The following is a 27,824-nucleotide window of genomic DNA, read 5'->3' on the forward strand; positions in this document are numbered from 1 at the left end:
TTTGTGTTATCAACAGTTTTCCCGATTATACCTCTTACATTTACATCCAAGTTATGCAATAAAAATTTGTTTACAATAGCATTATAGGTATGTAGGTACAGATGACAGAATATAAATTATACATAAAAATTATGTCAAACTGGAGAGTGGGGGGAGGAAGTGAGTAAAAGTGCATGTTATGCATCTTTAACAATATGATAAAATTGTGTCTCAGGCTCTTTTTCTAAAAAGAAGTTTGGAAATAACATAAGCCATCTCATTTTCAAGTTCTGCTTTGTGTTGCTGAAGAATTTGAAGATGGCTCGTGTGGAATGTTTTAAAAAAGATGAAAAGAACATTTTGAATAGTTGCAAACCCAATATTGATGAAAGACAAACTCTTGAGGAAAAAGTAAATTAGAATTAAGGGAGACATGGGTTAATCAAGGATTGTCAGTGTGGATTTGTTAACCAAAGCTTTAGTGATTCAATTTTTAATCAAATCTCAGAGAGTCAGTGAAGTCATGATGTAGTCTGTATGAATTTTAGCAAGGTATTAGGTTGATTGGTAAAATAAATTTTTTTGATAAAGTAAAAGTCTATGGAATGCAAGTGAAAATAAGAATTAAAAATTGTGAGAGACAGCAAAGGTTAATTATCAACTAGAGCTTTATTGACTTGAAGGCTGGGTGCAGTGGGTATAAGTCTGAGTACCAAGCCATTGCTTTTTATGCTAAATGTTAATAAATGATAGTTAAATTATTATTATTAATGGTGACGAAGAAAGAGATAGGCTTCTGGTTAGAAGAGTGACAAAGTGATGGTAATTAATTAGAGGGGAACGTTAGGCAGAACACCTAAATTAACTTGCAGGGTTGATCCTGAGCTCCCTATATTAATAATACTCCATCCCACTTTCACTCTGACATTTCTGTCTCAAGCCTCTTGAATTGTTCTGATGAAGTCTAATGTAAGCTTAAGGAACAGCATTTTGTCCTACATTTGGATATATTTCAGCCTCGCAGCTAAAATTTGAATTCAGCAATTTCAGATGGTGGATCTGTCCATTCAAATGAAAGCTAGTCAGTTGTGATGAAAGGTCATCAACATGTAACATAAGTTTTTTCCACACAGCAGGTGCTGCTGTCCTGCTGGCTATTTCCAGCATTTATTTTTATTTCTGATTTCAGAAGTTACCAAGAAAGCTGATGAAGGCAAGGCAGTGGATGTTGTCTACATGGACTTTAGCAAGGCATTTGAGAAGGTCCCGCATGGGAGGTTGGTCAAGAAGGTTCAGTCGCTCGGCATTCACGATGAGGTAGTAATTGGATTAGACATTGATTTTGTGGGAGAAGCCAGAGTGTGGCAGTAGATGATTGCCTCTCTGACTGATGGCCTGTGACTAGTAGACTGCAGCAGGAATTGGTGCTGGGTCGGTTGTTGTTTGTCATCTATATCAATGATCTGGATGATGATGATGTTAACTGGATCATCAAATTTGCAGATGACACGAAGTAGTAGGTGTAGCAGACAGCAAGGAAGACTATCAGTGCATGCAGTGGGATTTGGACCAATTGGGAAAAATGACAGATGGAAATTAATGCAGACAAGTATGAGGGGTTGCATCTCGGTGTCACCAACCAGGGTAGGTCTTACAGAGTGAACAGTAGAGTACTGAGGAGTGCTGTAGAACAAAGGGATCTGGGAATACAGGTCCACAATTCATTGAAAGTGGCGTCACAGGTAAACGGGGTTGTAAAGAAACCTTTTGGTACATTGGCCTTCATAAGTCAAAATATTGAGTACAGGAAATGGATGTTATGTTGAAGTTGTATAAGACATTGGTGAGGCCGAATTTGGAGTATTGTGTGCAGTTTTGGTCACCTACCTACTTATGGAAAAGATCTAAATAAGTTAAAAGATTACAAAAGAAATTTACAAGGATGTTGCTGGGACTGAGGAACCAGAGTTGTAAGGTAAGATTGAATAGGTGAAGACTTTATTTCTTGGAACCTGGAAGATTGAGGGGAAATTTGATAGGGGAATTCAAAATCGAGGGGTATAGATAAGGTAAATGCAAGCAGGCTTTTTCCACTGAGGTTGGATGAGACTACAACTTGAGATCATGGGTTAAGAGTGAAAGGTGAAAAGTTTAAGGGGGAACATGAGGGGGAACTTCACTCAGAGGGTCATGAGAGTGTGGAACAAGCTGCCAGTGCAAGTGATATATGCGAGTTTGATTTCAAAGTTTAAGAGAAGTTTGGATTGGTACTTGGATAGTAGGCGTATGGAGGGGGTTGGTCCTGGTGCAGGTCAATGGGAGTAGGCAGTTTAAATGGTTTGGTATGGACTAGAGCTTGCTTCTGTGCTGTACTTTTGAGTCTATTACTTTATTTCAACTATTGTCATTTTTTGTATCCTACATTTCCAACATTCTGTGTCCACTCTCTGTGTCCCCTCAGTCATCTCCAATTTATATTTTCTCTGTACAAATTGCCTGTAAGTAATGTGCCTCATCACCCTTTCTGAGCCTCTTTGTGGCATTCATTCTCCCTTGGTATCCATCCTATCTTAGATATCCCATCCTGCTATTTGTTTAACATTTAAACTGTTTATTTACCAACTTAAACTATCATCAATCTGAAATATTAATTTTCTCTCTCCATAATGCTGCTTCTCCTCCTAAATATTTCCAGCATTTTCAGGTATAATTAAATGATTGAACAAGCTTGAAAGGCTATGGGGCTTACTATTTCTTTTGTTTTTGTTGGTCTTTTTACTTGGCCTTTGGATAGTTTTCTACAGTGCTTTGTATTTGCATTTGCAATTGTAACGTAGTTGCTGCTTTTTTTAATTTACCTGTGGATGGACTGCAGCACAGATAATACAAACGTTTGTAGAACTGCTCCCTTGTAGTTCCAACAGGCCAGGCTTGATCCTGGTTTTGTCTGCATGAGCTTTACCATTCTTCCCATGACTGAATGGGTTTCTTCCAGGTGCTCCAGTTTTCTGCCACGTGCTAAAGGCTTGCATGTTTACAGGTTACTGGGCCACTGTAAATTGTCCCGGTGTGTAGGTGATTGAAAAATGACAATGTAAGAAGAACAAAAAGGGATTAGTGCAAGTGGGTTTTGATAGTTATTGCAGACCCAGTGAAATGAAAGCCTTGTTTTCTGTGCATTTTATAACACTAATACAAGTTTTTACCAAGTAGCTTTTCAAATATTTGTGAGAAGTACAATTTTAAGTACTTTATTGAGAATTTACTGTAAATATTATTGTTCTGGTATTCTAGTTCTTCCCTTCCAACAATGATATTGAATGTTATGTTACTTTATGCTGCAACTTTCATTTGCTTCAAAAAGTAGTCGCTGCATAGCATTTAGAATTTAAACTCAAAAGCTTAACTGAGGATAATTGCAATCATTTAATACAGGGGTTCCCAACCTTTTTTGTACCATGGATCCCTACCATTAACTGAGGGGTCCATGGACCCCAGGTTGTGAACTCCTGATTTAATGCCAGATTTCTTAATTTAATTATTATATTGTTCTGTAATAACTTTTGGCTGTTCTCTTTGTACTTCTGCAGGCTATAGAGACAAATCTAGTGAGGAGATCTGCCAGTGGTTTGACTTATATTGCAGAGTGGAGAGGTGGAATATTGGATCATAAAATGGGGCATTTGGCATGTTTCTCAGGAGGGATGTTAGCCATGGGAGCAGATGATGCACCAGCAGATAAGTCTAAGCACTACATGGAATTGGCCGCAGAAATCACCTTCACCTGCCATGAATCGTATAAACGATCAGGTGAGATATTTATTCTTCAAAATCACACCACTGAATATGATTGCAAAGATATTAATATTTAACAACATATAATGCCAGTCAGATAGTGAATAAACCTTGTAAATCAGTCTTTATGTCTATAGAAAATACTTTTGTGTGCTTCTCATGATTACATTCATTATAAAACACGTAGCTAATATAGTGCAGTAGTAGATCATTTTCTGTCATACAACCTAACAACTGTAATCTAACCTGTAATCTGTGTGATTGGAAAAATGATCAAGGCTAGGAACTGAATATATCGGGATATTTGGCAATTTGGAAAGGGAAGCGAAAAGTAAAAGGAGATGGGGTTAATTTGTTAATAAAGGATGAGATAACTGTAAATGGTGCGGAATGATACTGGCTTAAGCTCAAGATGTCGAATAGATTTGGGTGTAGATTTTTTAAAAAAGAAAAGAGTCACTAACAGTGATTAGTAGTGGTTGTCCAACGATGACAGTAGACTTGTGGAGAAAGTTTTTAAAGAGGGAAAACCAATGCACTGGGGCAGTTCCACTCTCTCAACCTCAGAATCCAGGGTCCAGTTTTACGAACAAATGTAACAAACTAGGGTCATCCTTGGTTGCGATGAATGACCATGACGTCTGCTGTACCTTTCCTCTCCATGGGCCATTGCAGAACCACCGTTTTGGATCTCACTGTAGATCTTATCCACCCAGTCCACTGGAGCTGGCTTTGCATGCTAGGACAGGCATGTCCCAGTCTCACTGGGGTATGAGGCCTGCTGGCTATAACACTGATAATACAATGGCAAAATATTGATTGAGAAGCAGTGTTTTTAAGATGGCTACTGAAATGTTTATGAATGATTTTAATCATTAGATAGAATGGACAAACCAAATTGGCAAAGGGATTGTTGGGGAATGAGTTCATAGAGCATTTGAGATGTTTTTTTATAATGTTTTCTTAGAATAGTGGGTTCAGGAACCAAGCAAGTAGTGGGCTAGTTAGATTATGTATTGTTTAATGTGATTGGAAAATTAATGATATCATAATAAAGGATCCTGTAAGAAAAGAAGATCAGAACATGATAGAATTTCAAGTCTGAGTCTGAATCTAGCCTTTAAAATTCAAATAAAGACAATAATGATATGAGAATAGAGCTGGCAAAGCTGAACTAGACAAACAGGTTAAACGTTAATGATGGTTTCATATTTTAAGATGAGGTATACATTGCCAAGAAGAGAATACCTGAAATAATGCTTGATTCTTAAAGGATAAGACTGGGTGGCATGGTAGCACAGCAATCAGCATAACACTTTTATAGCACCAATGACCAGAATTCAATTCCACTGCTTTTTGTAAGGATTTTCTATGCTCTTCCAGTGACAGGGTGGGTTTTCCTCAGTACTCCAGTTTCCTCCCACATTCCAAAGTTAGTAGGTTAATTAGTCATGTAAGTGTTAATTGGGCAGTGCAGACTTGTTGGACCAGAAGTGCTTGTTACCATGCAGTATCTAAATAAAATAATGTGAAGTGGAGAAATGGCAGACTTTCTAAATAATTATAATGGATCAGTTAACGATCTGGACGAGGGGACCGAGTGCAGTGTATCTAAGTTTGCTGATGATACTAAGTTGAGTAGAAGAGCAAATTAAGTGAGTGCAAGGATCTGGCAGAAGGAATACAATGTTAGTAAATGCAAGATCATCCATTTTGGAAGGAAAAATGGAAGAGCAGATCATTCTTTAAATGGTAAAAAATTGCAGCATACTGCTATGCAGAGAGAATTGGGAGTGCTTGTGCATGAATTACAAAAGGTTGGTTTGCATGTACAGCAGGCTATCAAGAAGGCAAATGGGATGTTGGCCTTCATTGCTAGAGGGATTGAATTTAAGAGCGGGGAGATTATGCTGCAACTGTACAGGGTACTGGTGAGGCACACCTGGAGTACTGCATGCAGTTCTGATCTCCTTACTTGAGGAAGGATATACTGGTTTTGGAGGCGGTGCAAAGGAGGTTCACCAGGTTGATTCCAGAGATGAGGAGGTTAGACTGAGGAGAGATTGAGTCTCCTGGGACTGTACTCACTGGAATTCAGAAGAATGAGAGCAGTTCTTGTAGAACCATATAAAATTATTAAAGGGATAGATAAGACAGAGGCAAGAAAGTTGTTTCCACTAATAGGTGAGACTAGAACTAGGGGACATAACTTCAAGATTCGGGGAGTAGATTTAGGATGGAGATGAGGAGGAACTGCACCCTGAGGGTGCTGAATCTGTGAAATTCTCTGCCCAATGAAGCAGTGGAGGCTACCTCGGTAAATATATTTAAGACAAGGTTGGATAGATTTTTGCATAGTAGGGGAATTAAAGGTTATGAGGAAAAGGTGGAGATGAGTCCATGACCAGATCAGCCATGATTTACGGTAATTGAATGGTGGAGCATGTTCAACGGGCTATATAGCCTGCTTCTGCTCCTGGTTCTTATATTCTTGGGTTGAGTTAGTAGGCAAATGCAATGTTAGCATTCATTTTGAGAGGACTAGAATATAAAAGCAAGGATATAATGCTGGGGCTTGGAGTATTAGAGCAGTTTTGAGCCCCTTATCTAAGAAAGGGTTGCTGGAGAAGGTCCAGAGGGGGCATACAATAACTCTGCTAACCTTGTCAACAAATTTATTGACAAAGGTGGGATTGGTTCTTAGTGCATTGAGTATTACAGGTTCAGAAGAAGGTCTTTGAGCGTGAGTAAGTTCAGTGAAAGAACTGAGACAGCAGTGTCATGTCAGAAGTTAAAAATGAATGTGTCCAGAGAGGATGAGGCTGGAGCAAGAAGTCCAGGTGAATCGGGAATTCTAATTCTATAATTAAGTGATGCATTCATTTAAGAGATATTATTTGAATGTTATTAATTCTCTGAATGTCCAACTACTTACCATTTTTAGCAACTAAACTTGGTCCTGAAGCATTTCGCTTCGATGGAGGTGCAGATGCCGTTGCTACAAGAATGAATGATAAGTATTACATCCTGCGCCCTGAAGTGATTGAAACCTACATGCATATGTGGAGATTTACCCATGACCCCAGATACAGAGAATGGGGTTGGGAGGCAGTACAGGTATGTAAAGACTATTTAACTTTTTTTATATAGCACATTCTATGTGATATTTCTGTTTTTGGCTCATTAGAAACATAATCATTTTTGGAGCTTGGCTTGTTCACTCCTTAACTATCCAGTCATAACTAGTGTCTCTTAACTGGTTTCTTTTCACTCCCCTGTAATGTAGGGAATTTTCTAATAAGACATGTATGGGTTCTTTAATCTGTATATGGGCCACTGACAGCTATACCATCATCTCCTCACTCCCCGCCCCACTCTGCATCACCACCACCATCTGGACCATGCCCCTTTTTCGATGTTGCCATTAGGCAGGAGATTTAGGAGCCTGATATCCTACATCTCAGAGAGTTCAACGACTGTTTCATCCCCACTGCCATCAGGTTCTCGAACCAACCTGAAAAACCTTTAACACTACCTTGGACTACGTTTTTCTCTCAATCTTGCACTATTGTTTACTTTGTTATTGTACATATGTGTTCATTATGTATAATTTGTGCTAATTTAAGCATGTTACCTTATTTTTATCCTCATTTTATGGTATATTGCACTGCTGCTGCTAAAAAGCCTTTTATCATGGTATTTATACCCTTAGTATGTCTATCCACAGGTACCACATGTTCATTGGTGTCATTCATTTCCTTACATGATATTAGTGTGTTATTTTCATGCAAGTTTAAAATGCAACTAGGTAACATGAACTGTGTGATAAGACGTCAAAAAATGAAAGCTGTTTAATTTCACAATAAAATGAAAATTATATGATACAGCATCGCAAAATTTGAAAACTGTATATCTATCACTTAGGTAGAAAGATGCCAACTAATTAATCAGCATTTTTGCCATTTTTTGACAATTTTGTCAACTTTCTGCCAGAATTCTGACAAAGAAATTCTTGCATTTATGCTGACGGAAACTCTGGTAAATCAACACTTGCCTTCAGTATGTGGAAATTCCTCCTGTGTGTGTTGAATGATGATGCTTAAACTCTTCTAATTAATGCCTAACAGGCTAAATTTAGCCTCTGTTTTCTTTTTTATATTTGTACAGGCTCTGGAGCAGTACTGTCGAGTAGATGCTGGATTTTCTGGAATAAGGGATGTCTATAGTACCCTGCCACACCATGATGATGTACAGCAGAGCTTTTTCCTTGCAGAGACATTGAAGTAGGCATTAAAATTATTTCTTCTGATTTATTTGGATAAGCTGCTTAGAGCAGCTTATCCAAATTGTAACAATTCCAGTGGCTCATCATTTTATCCAAAGAATAGCAAAATTAAATAAAATTGGAGCGTTGCAGGTTTTATCTAGGATTTGTGATGCCCAGAAGGTCACTATCTTGTGCACTCCCTTGGAGTCAAGGTTGATCTGCTTCTGTTCCATTTCTCTAGGCTCTAAGATGGCTGAATTGGCCAATATAAGATGCTCAATATTTGCCATAGGAGGTGCTTGACAGGGCAGGCTTGCCTGCTACCATTTATGCTGGGTTTCTATGCATCCAACTTATCTTTTAAGTCACTCAATGCCTTGAAGAATTTTAATTAGGTAAATGAGACAGATATCCACAGGTTAGTGTGATGGGATGTTATACGTTTGTCAACAAGGCTTTGAGAATGTCCTTCGTCCACCTGGGTTATAAATGTTGATGGATAGTTTCGGCTTTCTGGTCTGTAGCTGATTCAGTGTAATTAGGGCTTCAGTAATTCAATACTGCCCTGGGAGAGAACATTGATGGTTATCCTGCCAGTATACTCGTAGAAGTAAAGTTGATGCTGTTTCTCTAGTGCTTTTAAGATACCTGCAGTGGATACACCCTGGCACAGAAGTGATGATACAATCTTGTATCACTATTTTGCAATGACTAGTTGTGTTGTGGATGCATTGATTAAGACCACAGCTCGTGTTTATCATGTAGCAGACATCAGATGGAGACAAATTTCAGATACAATTCTACACCCCTCTCAATTACTGGAATCAAGGAGAAAGGCCTTCTACAGTATTTTGCCAGATGCTATTATCCCATTGATTTCTGTATAGATTTTAAGTCATGCACTCTCTCACGATCAAGGATGACATACAGCTACAAGAAGTTTATTAATCCTTTGCAATTACCTGGATTTCTGTATTACTCATAAAATGCAGTCTGATCGTCATCTAAGGCCCAATAATAGACAAAACACAGTCTGCCTCGACTAATAACACACGAACAATTGTACATTTCATGTGTTTATTGAACCCATTGATTAAATTATTCACAGTCCAGACAGGAAAAGGTATGTGAACCCTTATATTTAATAACTGGTAGAACCTCCTTTAGCAGTAGTAACCTCTACTAAATGTTTCCTGTAGCTGCTGATCAGACTTACACAGCAGCGAGGAGGAATTTTAGACCTTTCCTCCATACAAAACTATTTCAGTTCTTCAGTGTTTTTGGAATACCTTGCAGGAACAACCCTCTTCTGGTCATGCCACAGCATCTCAGTTGGGTTAAGGTCTGGACTCTGACTTAGCCATTCTAAAACATGAATTTTATTTTTAAAATGTTCTGTTCTTGATTTACTCTTGTGTTTCAGATCATTGCCTTGTTGCATCATCCAACTTCAGGTGATGGACTGCTACCCTGACATTCTCCTGTAAAATGTTTTGATACAATTTTGAATTTGTTGTTCCCTCAACAATTGCAATTTGTACGGGCCCTGAGGCAACAAAACAGACCCAAACTGTAATGTTCCATCCACAATGCTTCACTGTTGGGATGAGGTTTTGGTGTTGATGTGCAGTGCCCTTTTTCCTCCATAGTGGTGTGCATTTGTGCCAAAAGGTTCAACTTCTGTCTCATTTGTCCACAGAACATTGTCCCAGAAGTGTTGTGGAACATCCAGGTGGTCTTTTGCAAACTTGCGATGTGCAGCAATGCTTTTTTTTTAGAACAATTGTTTCTTCTTCGGTGTTCTTCCATGAACACCATTCTTGTTCAGTGTTTTTCTTATAATGGACATGTGAACAGAGACTTTAGCAAGTTGTACATATTTCTACAGGTATTTTGCTGTTAGCTCTGGGTTCTTTTTCACCTCCTTCACCTCTTGGTGTGATCCTTGTAGGACACCCACTCCTAGGGAGAATAGTGACAGTACTGAATTTCCTCCATTTGTAGATAATTTCTCTTACTCTGAACTGATGAACACTCAGGACTTTAGAAATTCTTTTGTAGCCTTTTCAGACTCCATAAGTCTCTACAGTTCTTCTAAGGTCCTCAAGTTGTTTTGATCAAGGCATGGTGCTCATAAACAGATCTTTCTTGAAGAGCAATCTCTGTCAGTAACCTGACTCTGTGTGTCTTTTTTATAGTGCAGGACACCTCTACAACCCACACCTCCAATCTCATCTCATTGATTGAAACACCTGACTCCAAATAGCTTTTATAGAAGGCGTTACAGAGATTCACATACTTTCTTGGACCTAGACTGTGATTGTTTAAATTGATGAGAAGAAATACAATTATTTGTGTGTTATTAGTTTAGGCAGATTGTTATTGTCTATTATTGTGACTCTGATGAAGATCAGACCACATTTTATGAGTAATTACTGCAGAAAACAGGTAATTGGAAAGGATTCACAAACTTTTCCTTGCAGTTGTATTTCCACTTTGGTTTCATGACTGAAGGCGTTAATAAGGCCAATGTGGGAACTGGGGATCTTTTCACAGATGGAGCAGTTAGTAGCTGACTGGACAGGTGGGTGGATCATTTTGTTGGTAGTCTGCTCCTTCCACCAGTTAGGTTTGCATGTTCTGATGCATGGCCTTGAGTTCTCAGTACCATTCCAAATGTTCCTGCTCCACTCTGAGCAGTCTTGTGCCAAAGATTCCTAGGAGTCTGTGGATATTGCATTTCATCACAGTGCCTTTGAATCCTTATTTACTCCTCTGTTCACCTGTAATCTCTCCTTTACTGAGCTTTAGTGCATCTGTATCATGTGTCTGGCATCAGTCAATAAGGGGATGATGGCCTGAGAGAGGACTGTAGTGGCTATTCGATCAAATCAACACTGCTTAGAGACTAAGCACAGGGTGGGTTTAATCCTGTATGATGTGCTCTCTGATCCAATAGCAAGCTTCCAAAGTTGAAGAATACGTTGGATCTCTTATTAAGAAAGTAGCAAAGCAAACAATCTTGAAGCGATAAAACTAATGAAACTAAAACTAACAGTATAACAAAATAAACAGTGTTAGCATATTAAACGTACTTAAGTTTTCTTCAACATAATTTAGAAAACTTAAGCAATCAACAAAAAAATGATATCGCCCCTTATCTCACTCCCTAGCTCTAGACTGATCCAGAGACAAAGCATGAATACATAACTAAACTCCTTACTTCTACCACGCCCAACCAACGTGACTAGCTACCATAATAAATGCACAACACAAAATACAATGCAGATAGAAAATAGATACATGGCTCCTACAAGGACATTGATGTTGATTGGTTATCCTTCAAGTGAGCTGAGAAGATTTACAAGGCAACATTTTATTCCAAAAGCGTATGTCGAAAATGAATATAAAACAAGTTTCAAGTATTTATAACCGTACTCTGTTTCCCACAATGCATACGTTTTAGGTTTATGAGAATTTTTCAGCAATACGATAAAGAATCTGTGTTTTTAAATACTGAGAAATTGCACAGTAGTGTAGCAGTTAGCACGATGCTATTACAACTTGAGGCATTCACTAGTTTGGAGTTCAATTCCAGCACCAGCTGTAAAGCTTGTACGTTCTCCCTATGAGTGTGTGGGTTTGCTCCCACAGTCCAAAGATGTAATGGTTAGTAGGTTAATTGGTCATTGTAAATTGTCCATGATGAAGCTAGTGTTAAATAGGTGGGTTGGTGGGCAGTATGGCTTGTTGGGCCGGAAGGTCCTTCTATATCTCAAAATAAATAAATAAACAAACAAATAGGCAACTAGATAATAAATAAATAATAGATAAATAGATAAATTCCTCCCATATTGTAACACTTGCAGTTATTGAAGGACACTTCTACTTAAAGTCAAATATTGCCACAGAGATATTATAAAATTCAAACAATTTAAATCTGATTTTTAGAAACACTCAATATATTCCATCTCCTTTACCATAGTATTGGAGGGGGATAGGAACAGACAAGTTAGGAAGGCATTTCATTGGAGTAAGGGGAAATATCAGGCTATCAGGCAGGAACTTGGAAGCATAAATTGGAAACAGGTTCTCATGGAAACATACGGAAAAGATGTGGCAAATGTTCAGCAGATATTTGCGTGGGGTTCTGCATAGGTATGTTCCAATGAGACAGGGAAAGGATGGTAGGGTACAGGAACCGTAGTGTACAAAGGCTGTTGTAAATCTAGTCAGGAAGAAAAGAGTTTATGAAAGGTTCAAAAAAGTAGCAGATTATAAGGCTAGCAGGAAGGAGCTTAAGAATGAAATAAGGAGAGCCAGAAGGGGCCATGAGAAGGCCTTGGAGGACAGGATTAAGGAAAACACCAAGGCATCCTACAAGTATGTGAAGAGCAAGAGGATAAGGTGTGAGAGAATAAGTGTCACAGTGGAAAAGTGTGTGGAAATAGAGGAGACAACAGAGGTACTTAATGATTACTTTGCTTCAGTATTCACTACAGAAAAGGATCTTGGTGATTGTAGGGATGACTTGCAACAGACTGAAAAGGTTGACTATGTAGATATTAAGGAAGAGGATGTGCTGGAGCTTTTGGAAAGCATCAAGTTAGCTAAATTACCGGGACCGGACAAGATGTACCCCAGGCTACTGTGGGAGGTGAAGGAGGTGATTGCTGAGCCTCTGGCAATGATCTTTGCATCATCAATGGGGACAGGAGAGATTCCGGAGGATTGGACGGTTGCGGATGTTGTTCCCTTATTCAAGAAAGGGAGTAGAGATAGCCCAGGAAATTACAGACCAGTGAGTCTTAATTCAGTGGTTGGTAAGTTAATGGAGAAGATCCTGAGAGGCAGGGTTTATGAATATTTGGAGAGGCAATAATATGATTAGGAATAGTCAGCATGGCTTTGTCAAAGGCAGGTTGTGCCTTATGAGCCTGATTGAATTTTTGAGGATGTGAGTAAACACATTGATGAAGGTGGAGCAGTAGATGTAGTGTATATGGATTTCAGCAAGGCATTTGATAAGTTACCCCATGCAAGGCTTATTGAGAAAGTAAGGAGGCATGGGATCCAAGGGGACATTGCTTTGTGGATCCAAAACTGGCTTGCCCACAGAAGGCAAAGAGTGGTTGTAGACAGGACATACTGTGCATGGAAGTTGCTCACTAGTGATGTGCCTCAGGGATCTGTTCTGGGACCCCCTTCTCTTCATGATTTTCATAAGTGACTTGGATGAGGAAGTGGAGGGATTTGCTGATGACACAAAGGTTGGGGGTGTTGTGGATAGTGTGGAGGGCTGTCAGAGGTTACAGATAGGATGCAAAACCGGGCTGAGAAGTGGCAGATGGAGTTCAACCTAGGTAAGTGTAAGGTGGTTCATTTTGGTAGGTCAAATATGATGGCAGAATCTAGTATTAATGGTAACACTCTTGGTGGTGTGGAGGATCAGAGGGATCTTGGGGTCTGAGTCCTCAGGGCACTCAAAGCTGCTGTGCAGGTTGACTCTGTGATTAAGAAGGCATATGGTGCATCAATATGGTTCATCAATTGGGGGATTGAGTTTAGGAGTTGAGAGGTAATGTTGCAGCTGCCTAGGACCCTGGTCAGACCCCACTTGGAGTACTGTGCTCATTTCTGGTCGCCTCACTACAGGAAGATAGTGGAAACCATAGAAAGGGTGCAGAGAAGATTTACAAGGATGTAGCCTGGATTGGAGAACCTGCCTTATGAGAATAGTTTGAGTGAACTCGGCCTTTTCTCCTTGGAGCGACAGAGGATTAGAGGTGTACAAGATGATGAGAGTCATTGATAGTGTGGATAGTCAGTGGCTTTTTCCCAGGGCTGAAATGGCTAGCACGAGAGGGTACAGTTTTAAGGGTCTTGGAAGTAGGCACAGAGGAGATGTCAGGGTTAAGTTTTTTATGCAGAGAGTGGTGAGTGCGTGGAATGAGCTGCCGGCGATGGTGGTGGAGGCGGATACAATAGGGTCTTTTAAGAGACTCCTGGATAGGTACACGGAGCTTAGAAAAATAAAGTGCTATGGGTAACCCTAGGTAATTTCTAAGGTAAGGACATGTTCGGCACAGCTTTGTGGGCTGAAGGGCCTGTATTGTGCTGTAGGTTTTTCTATGTTTCTGTGCTTCTATTTAGATTACTTTTCTACTCAGGTAATGGGTACATACGTATATCTAAATCCTCTCTGGAAAGTAGAAATAATAGAATCATGTTAAAAAGTAAGATATTCTGCTTTATCAATATTGCTGTTTGTATATTAACCCTTCTCTTCATTTTCCCCCTCCCCCACCCCCCCAAAAAAAACCAGGTACCTTTACGTGTTATTCTCTGAAGATGAATTGCTGTCTCCAGAACACTGGGTGTTTAATACAGAAGCCCATCCACTACCTGTAATACGCAGGAATACACAGGAACAAGTGATCACAAATGATCAGTAACAAAATCTATCCTGAAGAAAGGATATTCTTTATCAGTCTTTGGGGTTGAAATAAATTTCCTTTCCAGTAAAGGACCTTTATTGAAATAATTAGAAATGAGTTGACAGCAGTTTAATTGATGTGTTGTGGTATTTGATCTATTCAGGACACATTGATTTCCTCTATGAGGAGTTGCATGGCCTGTTGTCTGCTTGTGGTGGGCCACACTTTAAAGCCAAGTCTCAGAAAGACACCATTTATACCTAAGGTTTCAACAGAGGGAGAATGCAAACATCAAATTGACTGTTCTTTTTAACCAAAGGATTAAAATGTCACACATAGTATTACTGTGGTTTACTCCCTTTCTCATTTTATATAAAAAACATGTATTTGTGTAAAGCAAAGTAAATGCACATTAAGTCAGTTATGTTTATAATTAAATTAGCACCTCTGATTTCACTTGACAAAGTGTTGCTTTGACATTACCAACTGGGTTCTGAGGTTCCATTATCCAATAACAAGGCCTTTTATTTTCTCTGCAAGAAAACTGATTTGTATATTTGCATAAAATGTCTTTGGGTGCTGCCTTTACATGTTAATTATTTATCTGAAGCATCTAGCAAATCTGTTCAGTGCAGGTAAGAATATGATGTAAATTAGTCACAGTGCACCGAGAAGGTGGAACTTCCTCTTCAATGGGAGCAAATTGTCCATTTTACACTTTGGCAATTCTGCACTATCAAAAATAAATTTCGTAGTTTAATGCTTATATTTTTATATTCCAATATTCCATTGTTTTCCAATCTATACAAAGCAAAACTGAATTTTCTGCGATATTTTTATTCCACCTTTTTTATTTGATAATTATATTGGGCAGAAATAGTAATTTATGCAGTGTAATGCAATCCAAATACATCACTTAGATAATTGTTTAACTTCTAATGGCAGTCATCGCATGAATTGCTCCAAAATCAGTGTACATATACATCTGACATTTATGACTGTTTTAACATGAACATTTTTTGTAATATAGCATTTACTTTGCTTTTGATTGCATTACATGGTCTAATCTGATCTCAGATGTGTCTGTTCAATTTCAGTGTATCTCATATATACATTAAATTTGTTTTTCTGATATTACTCATATATTCATAGTTTGGTCACATTGGTTAATTAAAACATGAAAATGACAAACAAGAAGGTTTAACTAGCTTATCAGTCAAGAACCATTTTATCTCCTGGATGAGATGAAGCCAGATAAAAATAAAAATTCAATTATGTTGGAGCAAACTCATTCTTTTTTAGCCCCCTTAGGCAACTAAGTCATTTCCTAATCCATGAGATCACCCTTGCCCTGATTTACTTTGCAGTTTCCTAACTACTATCTGTTCTGTTGTAGAATCATTTGCATTGGGGAAAAAAATACCCAGTCCCTTGGTTCAGTATCAGTGCCCATTCTCTACTATACTTCTGATTAATACCTTTATCAATAATTCCGTGGGTGTTGGTTTTCTAGGATTTTTTAAAGGGCCTAAACATGGGGGATGGATTGTATATGATTCAGGTTGTGGTCTACGTGCTGGTTAGTCTTTCCAGATTGAAGATTCCAAAATGAACTGTCCACATTTGGCCCACTAAATTGTCTTGAACACCAAACCCATCACCCAGTTGGCCAGTGTTAGGGGATGCTCTTTGGAACTCAGCTGGTATCAGGCCCAGTCCTCAATCCGCTACTGTTTTCTGACAACTCAATAAACATTTACCTTGACTGCCAAAATCTAGGACTGCAAATAACAAGTCTGCTACCCCTTTATTTGAGAGGGAGTATAAAATAATTGGCAGAGAATGGGGCAAAGGAGAGAGAGCTACAAATTTGAGGAGAGTAATGATGGAAAGCTGAGAGATAGGAAAGAGTGGTGGGAGGGCGTAATGGGGAAGAAGAAGAGAGATGATGGTAGGCTTTTCAGGTTTTGTAACTAAGCTGTAAATTTTCATATACTCTGTACTGTCTGCAAATTGAGCAGCTCCCAATCATTTGGATAGGAAACTTTGTGGAAAAGCTGGTCACAATTTTCTCAAGAAGTACTTTTTGTCTAACATTTAAATCCCTCAATTTATGTCCATGTATTCTGTTTTCCTTGATAATTTAAAACTCTTTTGAAATGATACTTCAGTTACTATAAGGGTAAGGCTTCTAATAACTATAAGTTATTTAACGTTGCCCCTGAAACCTCTTCAACAACTTGCTTTGCTTATCATCTTCCCTTCCACAATAGAACCATAGAACATTACAGCACAGAAAATAAGTGAAGAAATTCTCCAATTTTTCATGCTTTTTTAAAATTACTATTACCATTGAGGTAAAATTCAGGATTCTCTTTCCAGACTGTCATTCCTTTCCCATGATGTGCCCTAAACCTCACCACAATTGTAACGCTATCAATGACTCGAACTGTTTCAGTATCTGCTCCTGGTTCCTAAATTCAGATATAAACCCAAAATGTCAGATTACTTCATATGATCTTTTATAGGATGTGGTAGGTAAAGCCAGTTTATAATTTGACCTAGCAGCATGTGGAAATAGAGGGAGGAGGGAGGTGCTTGCTTTTTGGAAGGTGAATTTTGATTTTTTTTATGGTTCTAGTTCAGTGTCCTGTCTCCAAAAGCACAAGGAATTAAATCTCAGAGAAAATAGATCATGTGTATTCAAAGGACTGCCATAATAATACCATCAATAATAGCTTCTATATCCTCGTAGGATAAGAAATAAAATAATTATGCAGGTTCCAGGTACCTGACTATGCATAATTGTATTTTGCTCCAGCTTTGTGGGTGCATTTTTCATATAAAGAGGTATTCAAGAATTCATATCTATAATATAAACCTTCCATTTGGTGTTCACTTCCAGCAACGTAACATGCCCTGCCTCTATCAGTACCATAATACTAATAGTGTATAAAAAGTCTACACTAAATAATGGAAAATGACCCTGATAAATTGTCAAAAATCTCTATTTCTCAAAGTTGGCATCCTCTGAATGTACTGTGAAAGATTCTCTGACATCCTGTACTTGCTTTTAAAATTGCCTGTATGCCTGTTTTTTAACACTCACAGCTCTTTATTCTACTGTTTAAAAATCTCAGTATGGTACAAACTATTTAATCTGAGCACTTTCATATTTTTTGCATTAAATTATAGATGCCAGATATCTGCCCATTCCATCAAAGTCCACTAACTTCACAATGTCTGCTTCTGGGTGTTATCAGTAAGTTTCAATATACACTAATATATGCTAGTCCAAACCTATAATTTATTTTAAAACAAAGGTCACAGCAAAAATCTTAAGTATATCCTATTTCTTGCAAGCCAGAAACCTCTGCATTCTGTGCCCAGCAAGCTCTCAGTCTGTTTTTACTCTTCTTCTTCGGAGTCCCTTGGAATCAGGGATGACTTGCTTTCATTCTTTTATAGGTTCATATTCTTCCACATAAGGGGCATAATGTCCTTGTCAGGGTAGCAGGAGGTGGTTTGTGATGATGATGCTTCTGATGTTCCCATGAGCTGTGGTATGCTCCCAATGCACAGAATTAGTGTTCTCAAAACAACTTCAAATGTCTTTTCTCCACTTTAAGCAGTCATGGGCAAAAAATTTCGAAGAGTCAGTGGGGAGTATAATTACATTCCTTTTAATTCCATATGCCTTAATGCTTGTAAGAAGTCTTTTTGACATTTTCTCAAACACCATTTAAATTTCTAATGTACATCATTTTGTATTTCTATTTGAGTTCTGTAAATTCTTCATATAAATTCAATTAAATTTGTTGAGCATGGTCTGGCTGACGGTGGCTGCTTCATGACATTAATTCTTCGCTAACTTGCTGCACATTAAACACGTAAGTAGTTCATTAATTACTGAAAGAAGACTAAGTGGCTTGTAATTGTTTTATCCCATTCCCAGTTTATAGATATGGTCACTATAAGATCATTTGACACTTAGAAAATGAAAAAAATTATTATAGAACATTTTTTTTTCAATTTTCTGTTTTACCATGATAGAGAATGAAAGATTTATTCAAACTTATTTGATGTTTAAGTGCATGAATAGTGCATGGAGCCAGATTAATGCAGAGATAAGGGGGTCAGTATTTTAACAGATTTTCTGTAAGATTAGTGACATCCTAAAATCTTAATGCAGAATTTATAATTTTAATAATGTGGTATTGTTGAAAATACTTGAGCCCTGACTTGATTTCTGCATCAGGAATGCACCTTGCAAATTGTGTTTTCAAAATTCCCTTGTCCTTCAATTTAAGAGATGCAGAGCTATGATTTCACACCTCTTGCCTCCCCACTCCAAGTTCACAGCACAAACTCCTCTGGGCCTGTCAACACCACTACTTGAACCTAGCCCTACAAAAGAAGGCTTGAATAGCACTTTTTTTGTTGGAATCTTGCTGCTGAGTCAGTGTACAGTATAATATTTGTTTTTGGTGTATTAGCATTTAGTGCTTTCTCTCAACTCTAACACTCATCTACACCTAAATATTCCATTTATCTCTTGCACTTTAATACTTCTATCGCATTCCTTTTAAGTGCACTTTAATGTTCCAGCCAGCTTGCCTCTACATTTGAATGCCCACTCATCTTGATTCTGCACTTTAATACTTCTCTCATCTAGTCATGATGCACTTTAACATTTCCTGCCTCTCAGCATTACCCTTTAAACCTCTCCTCAATATTGCTCTTCAATATTGCTTTCAACTACTTACAGTTCACTTTAATTTTCCTCTCAACCGATTTCACTGCACTTTAACTTTCCTCTCACCTTTTCTCCGTGCACTTTAAAGCAATGATCAGCATGGATAGTGCTGGCAATGATTTAATTGGAGAGCCATTTTTGCATCCATGTGTTTGGGTGCATACTCCTGGTATGGAGTCTGGTCGGTGCTAGAATATTTTCTTAAAACAGTATAAACCCTATTTTTCCCAAATCATTGATACTTCAATTCAACTGTGCATCTAACTATTATTAACTGGATTTCTAATGAAGCCATGATTTCTGCTAGCAGTTGGTTCAGTATTGTGGGGAAAACTTGGGAAGTGGGGCTAGGCCAGAATAGCAAGTTCAAAATATGCTATATTTTAAATTTTCTGATGGTCTTGCCTCGTTTACCAATTTTCTTGTACAACTTTCTGTAAATCCTCATCTTCCACCAGCTAGTAAATCATATGCAACAGGATCCCATCTTCTCACCTTCAGGTGTCCTTCATCTATTCTCAGAACAATGATACCTGCTTGAAAGAAAGCAATGTTGAAGATTGTGGATTTAAAATGCAAACAATATTTTCCAATGAATATGAGTCAGCTAATTTAAACAATTGTTAGGTGTGTAAAATTCATCAACAATTTATCTAAAACAAACCATTGCAGCATTTCTCATCTCTCACTCCTCATTAAAGTCTTTTTTTAAAGTCTCCAGTCCCATCAATGTCAGTTCTTCCATTTACTTAGACTGTAGATAGAACAGCTATGGAGTGACAGTGTATTTAATGTCCATTTTGCTTGCCATCAGTGACTGTCTTAACAGTTAATATGAAGAGGAAGTACAGTCACTACGGTGTTACTTTTTTCTCAGTCAATATTCAGATAATTGATTAAAAAGTCAGACAAAGCACTACTCTCAAAAATCTAAAAATATTTTTCAAAAAGAAAATAACTTAGTAGTGGCTATTCTGCACCAGTATTTTGCCTAGTGTACTACAGTTTCTTGTTTCCAAAGGAGATCAGCTAAATTAGGACCAATTGTAGATCTACTCTGTTCCACTCTGGATCTGTTCCACAGTAGATTCAGAGTCTACACAGAGAGAAACCATTCAGTCCACCTGATCTTCATTTCCTTTTGGAACTGCTGACCAGTTCTATTCTCGGCCTAAAGCATTGACTCTTTATTCCTTGCCATAGATGCTACCTGTCCTGCTGAGTTCCTCCAGTATTTTATATGTTACCCTGGATTTCCAGCATCTGCAGCATCTCTTGTGTCTACTCTTTTGGTCTCTGACTTTGGCTCTTCAAAGTTTTCTGTTTCATGCTTTACCTTATTTTCTTTTGAATAAATTGTGCGCATTATCCCATTTTGACATAGACTTCAAATCTCAGTTGTTCTACAAAAACACACATTCCATACAAGTTATTGACCCTTCAATTTCTCAACATTTATTAGTTTTCATGCTCTTGTGCTTGAAGATGAGCAATGCCAGCTTTTCCATAATCGTAATCCCTCTGGGGACATTTTAGTAAATCTCTTCAAAGCTTTCATGTCCTTCAAGGCTAGTATTATTCCGTACTAATCCAAGTCACCATTAAATTTCTTCCAGATTATTGTTTCTGTAAAGTCCCCACCTCTGTAATTAAACAATCTCTCATCTAAGTACCAGGTCCACAGTTCTCTCCATAGTTGAAAAAGGGCACACTTCTAGTCCTTTCATTGGAAGATGGTGGCTAGCACCTCTTCATTTCCTACCTAAACTTCTGGGAGAAACCACGAGTCCATTGATCTAGATCGTGCTTCATCTTATTTGCATCTCAGTTGTTATCCCAATAACCTGCTCAGTTGCCACAGCTTTATCAATATCCTTTGCTTTGGACAGTATCTATCCTGATCATACATGTTATTTGAACGTTCATGGGCTTGATTAATCATCTGACAATCATTTTGTCAAATGTACTCATTGAAGATCTTTGATTCCACTTTTACGTTGGCAATCAAAATATTCTTGTACTTCTCCCCTCTTTGTTTTGAACTTTTCCAACCTTATCACCTTAATTCTTCCTTGTGTTGTCAAGCTGACATTTGTTCTTTCTCTGTTTCGACCTACTCTAACCACCATACCACCTACATCACTGCTTTAATTACACTCCTTCCCCTCTTGAAGAAATGTAACCAGACTATATCCAAACCACTGATTTCTGGGGTATTCGTTGGACATTGTTTTAGAAAGCTATTTCTTGTTCTTAAAAAAAAAATCATGTCACTCTTGGTACATAGGTTCAGACTGCATTGTAATCTCCATAAAGCATTGTGCTCAGTCTTTCAGATTTATCAACTTAATAAAACTTAACTCATAGATTGAGAATTGTGGTATTGGATTAAATAAAGGCACTCATTTCAACATAATTTGTCTTTCTTTTCAATCATTCCTTGCAAATCAGTTCAGCTGTCATTTTAGTTGCCCACAAATGCATTTAAAGTGTTGCAGCTAAGGTGAGAGAGTGTAGTAGCCACAGAGTTTCAGCCATAATCTCATTGAATGTTGGGGTGACTCAGAGAACCACGTGCACTGCTGCTACTCCAGTTACTTAACACCTTTGGGTTCTTTGTTCAAATAGATTCTGTCTGACTTTCTCAAAGAATGCTGTTTTTTCAGGCAGTGAACCAAAGCTGCCAATGTAGTAATTCATTCATTCAGAATACTTCTGTTCTTTAAAATACTGTGCTGTTGGACACTTACAGTTTAGTCTGAGCACTTATAACTTATTTTGATATTGATTGACAATAATTAGTGGATTACAGTTAAATTTATGAATATTGAAGCATTACTATTCATGGTGATCTTGGATTCTGGCTGACTACAAAATATTTTTGATCACTGGAAGATATTGAGGCCATGTTATTGTTTAAGTAGTATGGAACAATGTGTTGAATTCTGATATCTCATCAAGTTACTTGATTATCAACATGTAACTGGCTCAGGTGGATATATTAAAATGTCAGGATAATCACTGTCCTAACAAATGCATGTATTGACACATTTATAACCATAATAATTGATTCTCCTGTGCATTTTGTGTTGGTTCTTTACACTTGGGACCCACAACAGGTTAATGTTTACATGGTAAAGTATAAGCAATAATCTGAAGCACATGGAATTCTGACTCGTAGCTTTGATGCATGGAAAATGGGAAAATAGAGAACTCAACAGCAACTGTTTTGCTTTTTTAATTTTTTGGGTTTATGTATTCATTGGTCCTCTGGCTATTTCATCTTTGAATTTGAAAGCCTCCAGCAAACTAACTGATATTAAATTTCAGTTTATTGTGCTTGATTCCAGTAGAAGTATGTGATGTACTTTCCTGATGAGCTTATTGATGAATTATATATTCATTGCATTTGTATCAAATCTACTTGGGACATACAGTATTCATGCATAAACAACATTTTTAAATGGATGTTATTTAAACCCCTTAGCAAAGTGTACCTCACTTGGTTCCCTTTGGCATATAGTGTATAAAAATCAATAATTATCAAATACTGACCAAATTAATAAGTATTTTTCCTGATAAATTGATTCCAAAATGAACACATTCTCAAATGATTGTTTTACATTAGCATATCTGTGCTGTAAAATTGATATTATGTGGAGATAATAGCCGCCCTTAAGGGGAAAACAGTGGAGTTTGCAAAGGGCAATGTCAGCTTCAATACACTGAATCTATTCATTACATCAGATCATGAAATGCTAAGTGTTACTTACACAATGCAATACACAGTGTTGTGCACTGATTGCATAACAGTACATATACATCGAAAAAACTTGTATTTTATACAGTTAGCTTTGCATGTTGTAAGATGGAGGAGTTAGATAAATAGAAAAAGTTGCTGTGCTGGCATTATGCTTAGGAATCAGGTGAATAAAGAGAGGACATTTTATGTTGCAAGGTATTTTAATTTTTGAGTATTTGTATTTTTCATTTTAGATCAAATGTGTACTTCTAGATTTGTGTTGATAAATATTGAATTTCTGTTAAAATTTTAATCAAAACTGCAAGATTGCAAAGGATGCAAAACCAATGTGAATTTTTTCTAGTGCTCTAAAAATAATGTAATTTTTCCAGTTATGAAAGACCAAGATATGTAATAAGTTTGGTATATTGTAACTAATAACCTTTATAATTAAATATTGATATATTGCCACAGACATCAAATGTTTTCTGAAGTCAAACTACAAGCACATTGTATTTTTACTTTATCTGCATCTGTTCAAATCAAAACAACTGCTTTTCTAAAAAATGTTTCACTTTGTTTAATCCTCAATGACATTTAAATTACCTGTAGCAAATAATGGATGGAAATTCTCAAGTTTCAACAGTACAAGTTTCAACTTGTCTAAATCTGACAGTTAATACTTAAAAGTAACTACTGTACTGCATTTGCCAGAAAATATTGAAATGCACAACTTGTAAATACCATTCATCAGGTAACTAACATTTTCCTGAAATTGTTTCACACCATCTCCCTCCCTGTGCCTCTGCATGAATCACTATTACATAGTTAATATCCCTTCCATTGTACCTTTTAATACTTATACAAGAATTTAAATGCAGTAATTTGAGTCATTCTGCTCTCCTCTTTTTTTAATCTAATTAACTAGTTTTGTGCATTTTGGTGGGTGGCATGTTCTCCATTGGGTCAAAGTGCATTGTGTTTTGAAAATGTGCCCAAAGTTCCCAGTTGTGCTCCAAGGAACCGAATGGCTTTTATTCTGCTGCCACCTTGTGGCCAACCTTGGCATCACAGACAATGTCACGTGCAGAAGGATCGGTGGCAGCTAATGCAGTCGCTCTGCCCAGTGATTTAATACCTAGCCAATTTTTTGAACTAAATTCTAATTTGTTCTAGATTGCTACAGAATAGGTGTAATCTTTCAATCTGTGGTTAGTACCCAGTTATCATTTAAAATGCCCTTTTAAGGACAGTTTAGCTTTACCTGCAGGGTTAGGTCTTGTTTCTGCTATTGTACTGGATTTGTTGATCAGGTTTAATTAGCTGTTAAACTATAGCAAAGAATGGGGGCGGGGGGAGAGAAGCCTGTGTGCATGATACATGATCTTGACAGATGACTTGGTCCAGAGGCAACGAGATTGAGAGCCCTCCCACCTGCACACATGCGTTTAACCAAACCGCCTCTCATGAGGTACATGGGCTCGACAGAGACTTGGAAGATTAGATTTTAAATTGGCACGGCCATAGAATTTAGAGGTGTGTTATTCTGACTGTACACCTTGACCAGTGGTATTCTATAAGGTTCAGTGCTTGGCAGTCTGTTGTTTCTGATATAAATGATTTGGAGAAAAATGTAGGTGGGCTGGTTATTAAGTTTTCAGGCAGAGAAGTTGATAGAATTGTAGTTAGTCTATAAGTTTATCAATGGGTACAGCAAGAATGTCTGTTGGAAATGTGGGCACAGAAGTGGCAAATGGATTTGAACTGGACCAATATGAGGTGCTGCACTTCAGGAGATGAAATTATACAGTAAATGGCAGGCCTCTTAGAAGCGTTTATGAACAATGGGATCTTGGGTACAATTCCATGGCTGTCTGAAAATGGCAACACTCATAGATAGGATGTAAATCTAGCATATCGCATATTTGCCTTTATCACTCAGAGCACGAGTATAAAAGTTGACAAGTTACATTACACAGCTGTTTAAAACTTCGGTTGGGTCACATTTGAAGTATGTGCATTTCTGGCTGCCATATTATGGAGGTTTTTGAGAAATGCAGAAGAGATTCAGCAAAATGCTGCCTGATTTAGAGGCTGTCAACTACAAAGGTGGACAACCTTGTTTTCTTTGAGTGTTGAAGGGGAACCCTGATAAAAAATTTACAAAATACGGGATAGGGTAGACAAGTCAGAATGCTTAACCACCCCCACTCCATGCAGAAATGTCAAATATTAGAGGGCAAATGTTTAACAAAGATTTGCATGGCAAGTTTTTTTTGTTTACTGTGTGGTAAGTGCCTACATATTGCCAGGGTGGTGGTGGTGGAAGCAGATAGCAAAACTAAGAGGAATCTAGATAGGCACGTGGTCAGGGGATGCAAGGCTACAGGCCCAATGCTGGCAGATGGGATTTGTTTAAATTGGCATCATGATTGGCACACTGAACCACATTGTGCCTATTTCTGCACTATATTCAACCCCCTTTCTCTACTGCTACAATATCTCATCCTCCCAACTGCTAGCTCTTCACCGCTATTCTTAGTCCAGTTTTTCCCCTTTTGCCACTTGTGTCTCCCCATGAACTGTTCAATGGTCTCAGAATACCAATCAGTTGTGGCGAGCATCTGCCAATAACTAAGGAAGGTGGGAGCAGGAGTGTTGATTCTACATTAATCCATTACCACTGAACAGATTTTAGCATAACCTTGATTTGGCTCTCCCAAGTCAAGTAATTGTTTACTTAATAGGGTTCCTAGAGTCAAACTGTATGGAGATAGACCATAACCACCTATTTACTTTAACACTATGTTAATTCCCTTCAAGGATTTCAATATGAACAATTTTAAGTTTGAGTGTCAGCATCTGAGGATCTAGCCTGAGCCTGGTATATTGATGCAGTTGCAAAGAAGGCATGATAGCGGCTATATTTCATTAGGAGTTTGAGAAAATTTAGTATGTCACCAAAGACAATTGCAATGTTAAATTTTGGATATATACTGTAATTTAAAGTTGTTTTGTTTGATTTTTTACTGTACTGCTGCCACATAACAAGTTTCACAACAAATGCAGGACCTGATTTTGATCCAAATTCCCCTCAACTCCCCTAATTCTACAAAGGATCTTTGAAAGGAAATGTTAGTTCTCTTCCCATAGATGTAGGCTGACCTGCTCAGTATTTTCTTTTAGATATAGTTAAGGTAATTAACCAATTGAAAGAGTGAGTGAAAGCCTCCTGTGCATATTTAATGAAAATACCTTTTTTATGCTGGAATCAAGTTAATTGCTCATGGGTATTCTTGAACAGGGAATATTCTGCCCTGCCTCAATTCAGAACACCTGATCCTGCCCACAAAAGCTGAGGCTGATATGCATAATCATGCTAGTGTGCTTAACGTGACTATATTAGTCAGTTGCTAGCTAATGAGTCATATTCATCTAGAATTTATTTATATGAAACAATTACAAACCTACTTTTAAAACTAAAATGAGATGAGCTGATTCACGTTTCTAGCACCAGGAAGCTAAACTTATTCAGGGATGATTCCATACTGAGGATTGTATTTTTTAATATATGTACACAGAGTTTGAGATTTTCTTCCCTCCTATTCTAAAGGCACCAACTTGCTAGCAACTCCACAGGCACTAACAGCCTTAAGGGTCACTCAATTACTCATTATAAGTCTCCACAATGAGCAGGCCTCTATTAATGAAGACACTTCACAGCCAAGCCCAAATAAATACATTCTCATTTGATGGTCACATACATTTAGTATGGACCAGGGCAGATGCATTTTCAACTGGAGGAATTCATGATTTCACTTTGAGGGGTTTAAAAGGCACAAATGCTTCCTGGGCTCAGACTTTGGGAAACTGAAATATGGGCTGGAATACATGGTTACATCCAGTTGTATCTTTACCAATAAAGCTACCTTTAGCTTTAAGAGGAAACTTAAAACTAAAAGAAATTTTTGAATCGGTAAATACATTTACAATTATGTAGTTTGGTTTAAGGCATAAATTAGAGGTCCAATAGCTTTATTTGTTTCAGTTTCTATCTTTAGAATATCCATCATAAGAAATCAACAGGAAACTGAAACCATACAACATTTTAAATAAAAACAAGCTGATTTGAGATTTAGCAAATTGATTCCAGTATTAACTCATTAGAGAATTTGAATTATATCAATTAAAATATACCTTTACCAGTTCTTTGTAAACTCATTAGCAGTAAGATGGTTGCTATGATACTGCAGTGCACTTTACACTTCCCTGGAAAGACATTTCAGATTATCGATGTTGAGACCATCAATAAAAAGGGAAACAATGTTCATTCAAACTCTATAATGTAAAAGACAACGTGTAGGAGTTCCCAAATACTCTTATAATCTCTGCTAATGAGCATTAATAAACTACATGATCAAATCAAACACTAATACTGCATAGCTTTCTTTCATTAATTCCAGTTTGCCATAGAGAGATAGATGTGGATTATTAAGAAATTATAACATTCAGTAGAGTTAACACTAGTCAATTGATTTTGTGGCACTTATGTTTACTGTTTAGATCTTATGATCAAAGTAACTAAAAAATTAAGTACTTACTTTGTCCTCTAATGTAGGCCTGTTGATCGGTGCCTACTTTACCAATCACTAAGTATCTATTTACTGCACTCTCTTTAATAAAGACTGATTGATGAGACTCCAGAAGCCGCCCAGAAAAGCTAATTTTTTGCTGAATTGATCAATTCTGAATACTTTTCCTCCATATGGGACTATCTACTTTTGGACAGAGAAACATATCCAGCCCAAATTCATGCAAAAGGCTTCTGAATTAATTTCATCAAGAAAG

At 37.6% G+C, this 27,824-nt stretch overlaps 1 protein-coding gene across 1 annotated transcript in view; it reads left to right on the forward strand.

Annotated features, from left to right (window-relative positions):
* The window catches only part of LOC140719826 (mannosyl-oligosaccharide 1,2-alpha-mannosidase IA-like), a 121,224-nt gene extending 97,777 nt beyond the window's left edge, over positions 1-23,447 (forward strand). The window contains exons 9-12 of the mRNA XM_073034749.1: positions 3,570-3,789; positions 6,719-6,891; positions 7,942-8,057; positions 14,367-23,447. Coding sequence (XP_072890850.1) covers positions 3,570-3,789; positions 6,719-6,891; positions 7,942-8,057; positions 14,367-14,496 — 639 coding nt within the window. The 3' untranslated portion in view covers positions 14,497-23,447. The remainder of the gene's footprint in view (positions 1-3,569; positions 3,790-6,718; positions 6,892-7,941; positions 8,058-14,366) is intronic.
* The last annotated feature ends 4,377 nt before the right edge of the window (positions 23,448-27,824 follow it).

This window comes from Hemitrygon akajei, chromosome 32 (assembly GCF_048418815.1).
Source record: "Hemitrygon akajei chromosome 32, sHemAka1.3, whole genome shotgun sequence".
NCBI lineage: Eukaryota > Metazoa > Chordata > Chondrichthyes > Myliobatiformes > Dasyatidae > Hemitrygon > Hemitrygon akajei.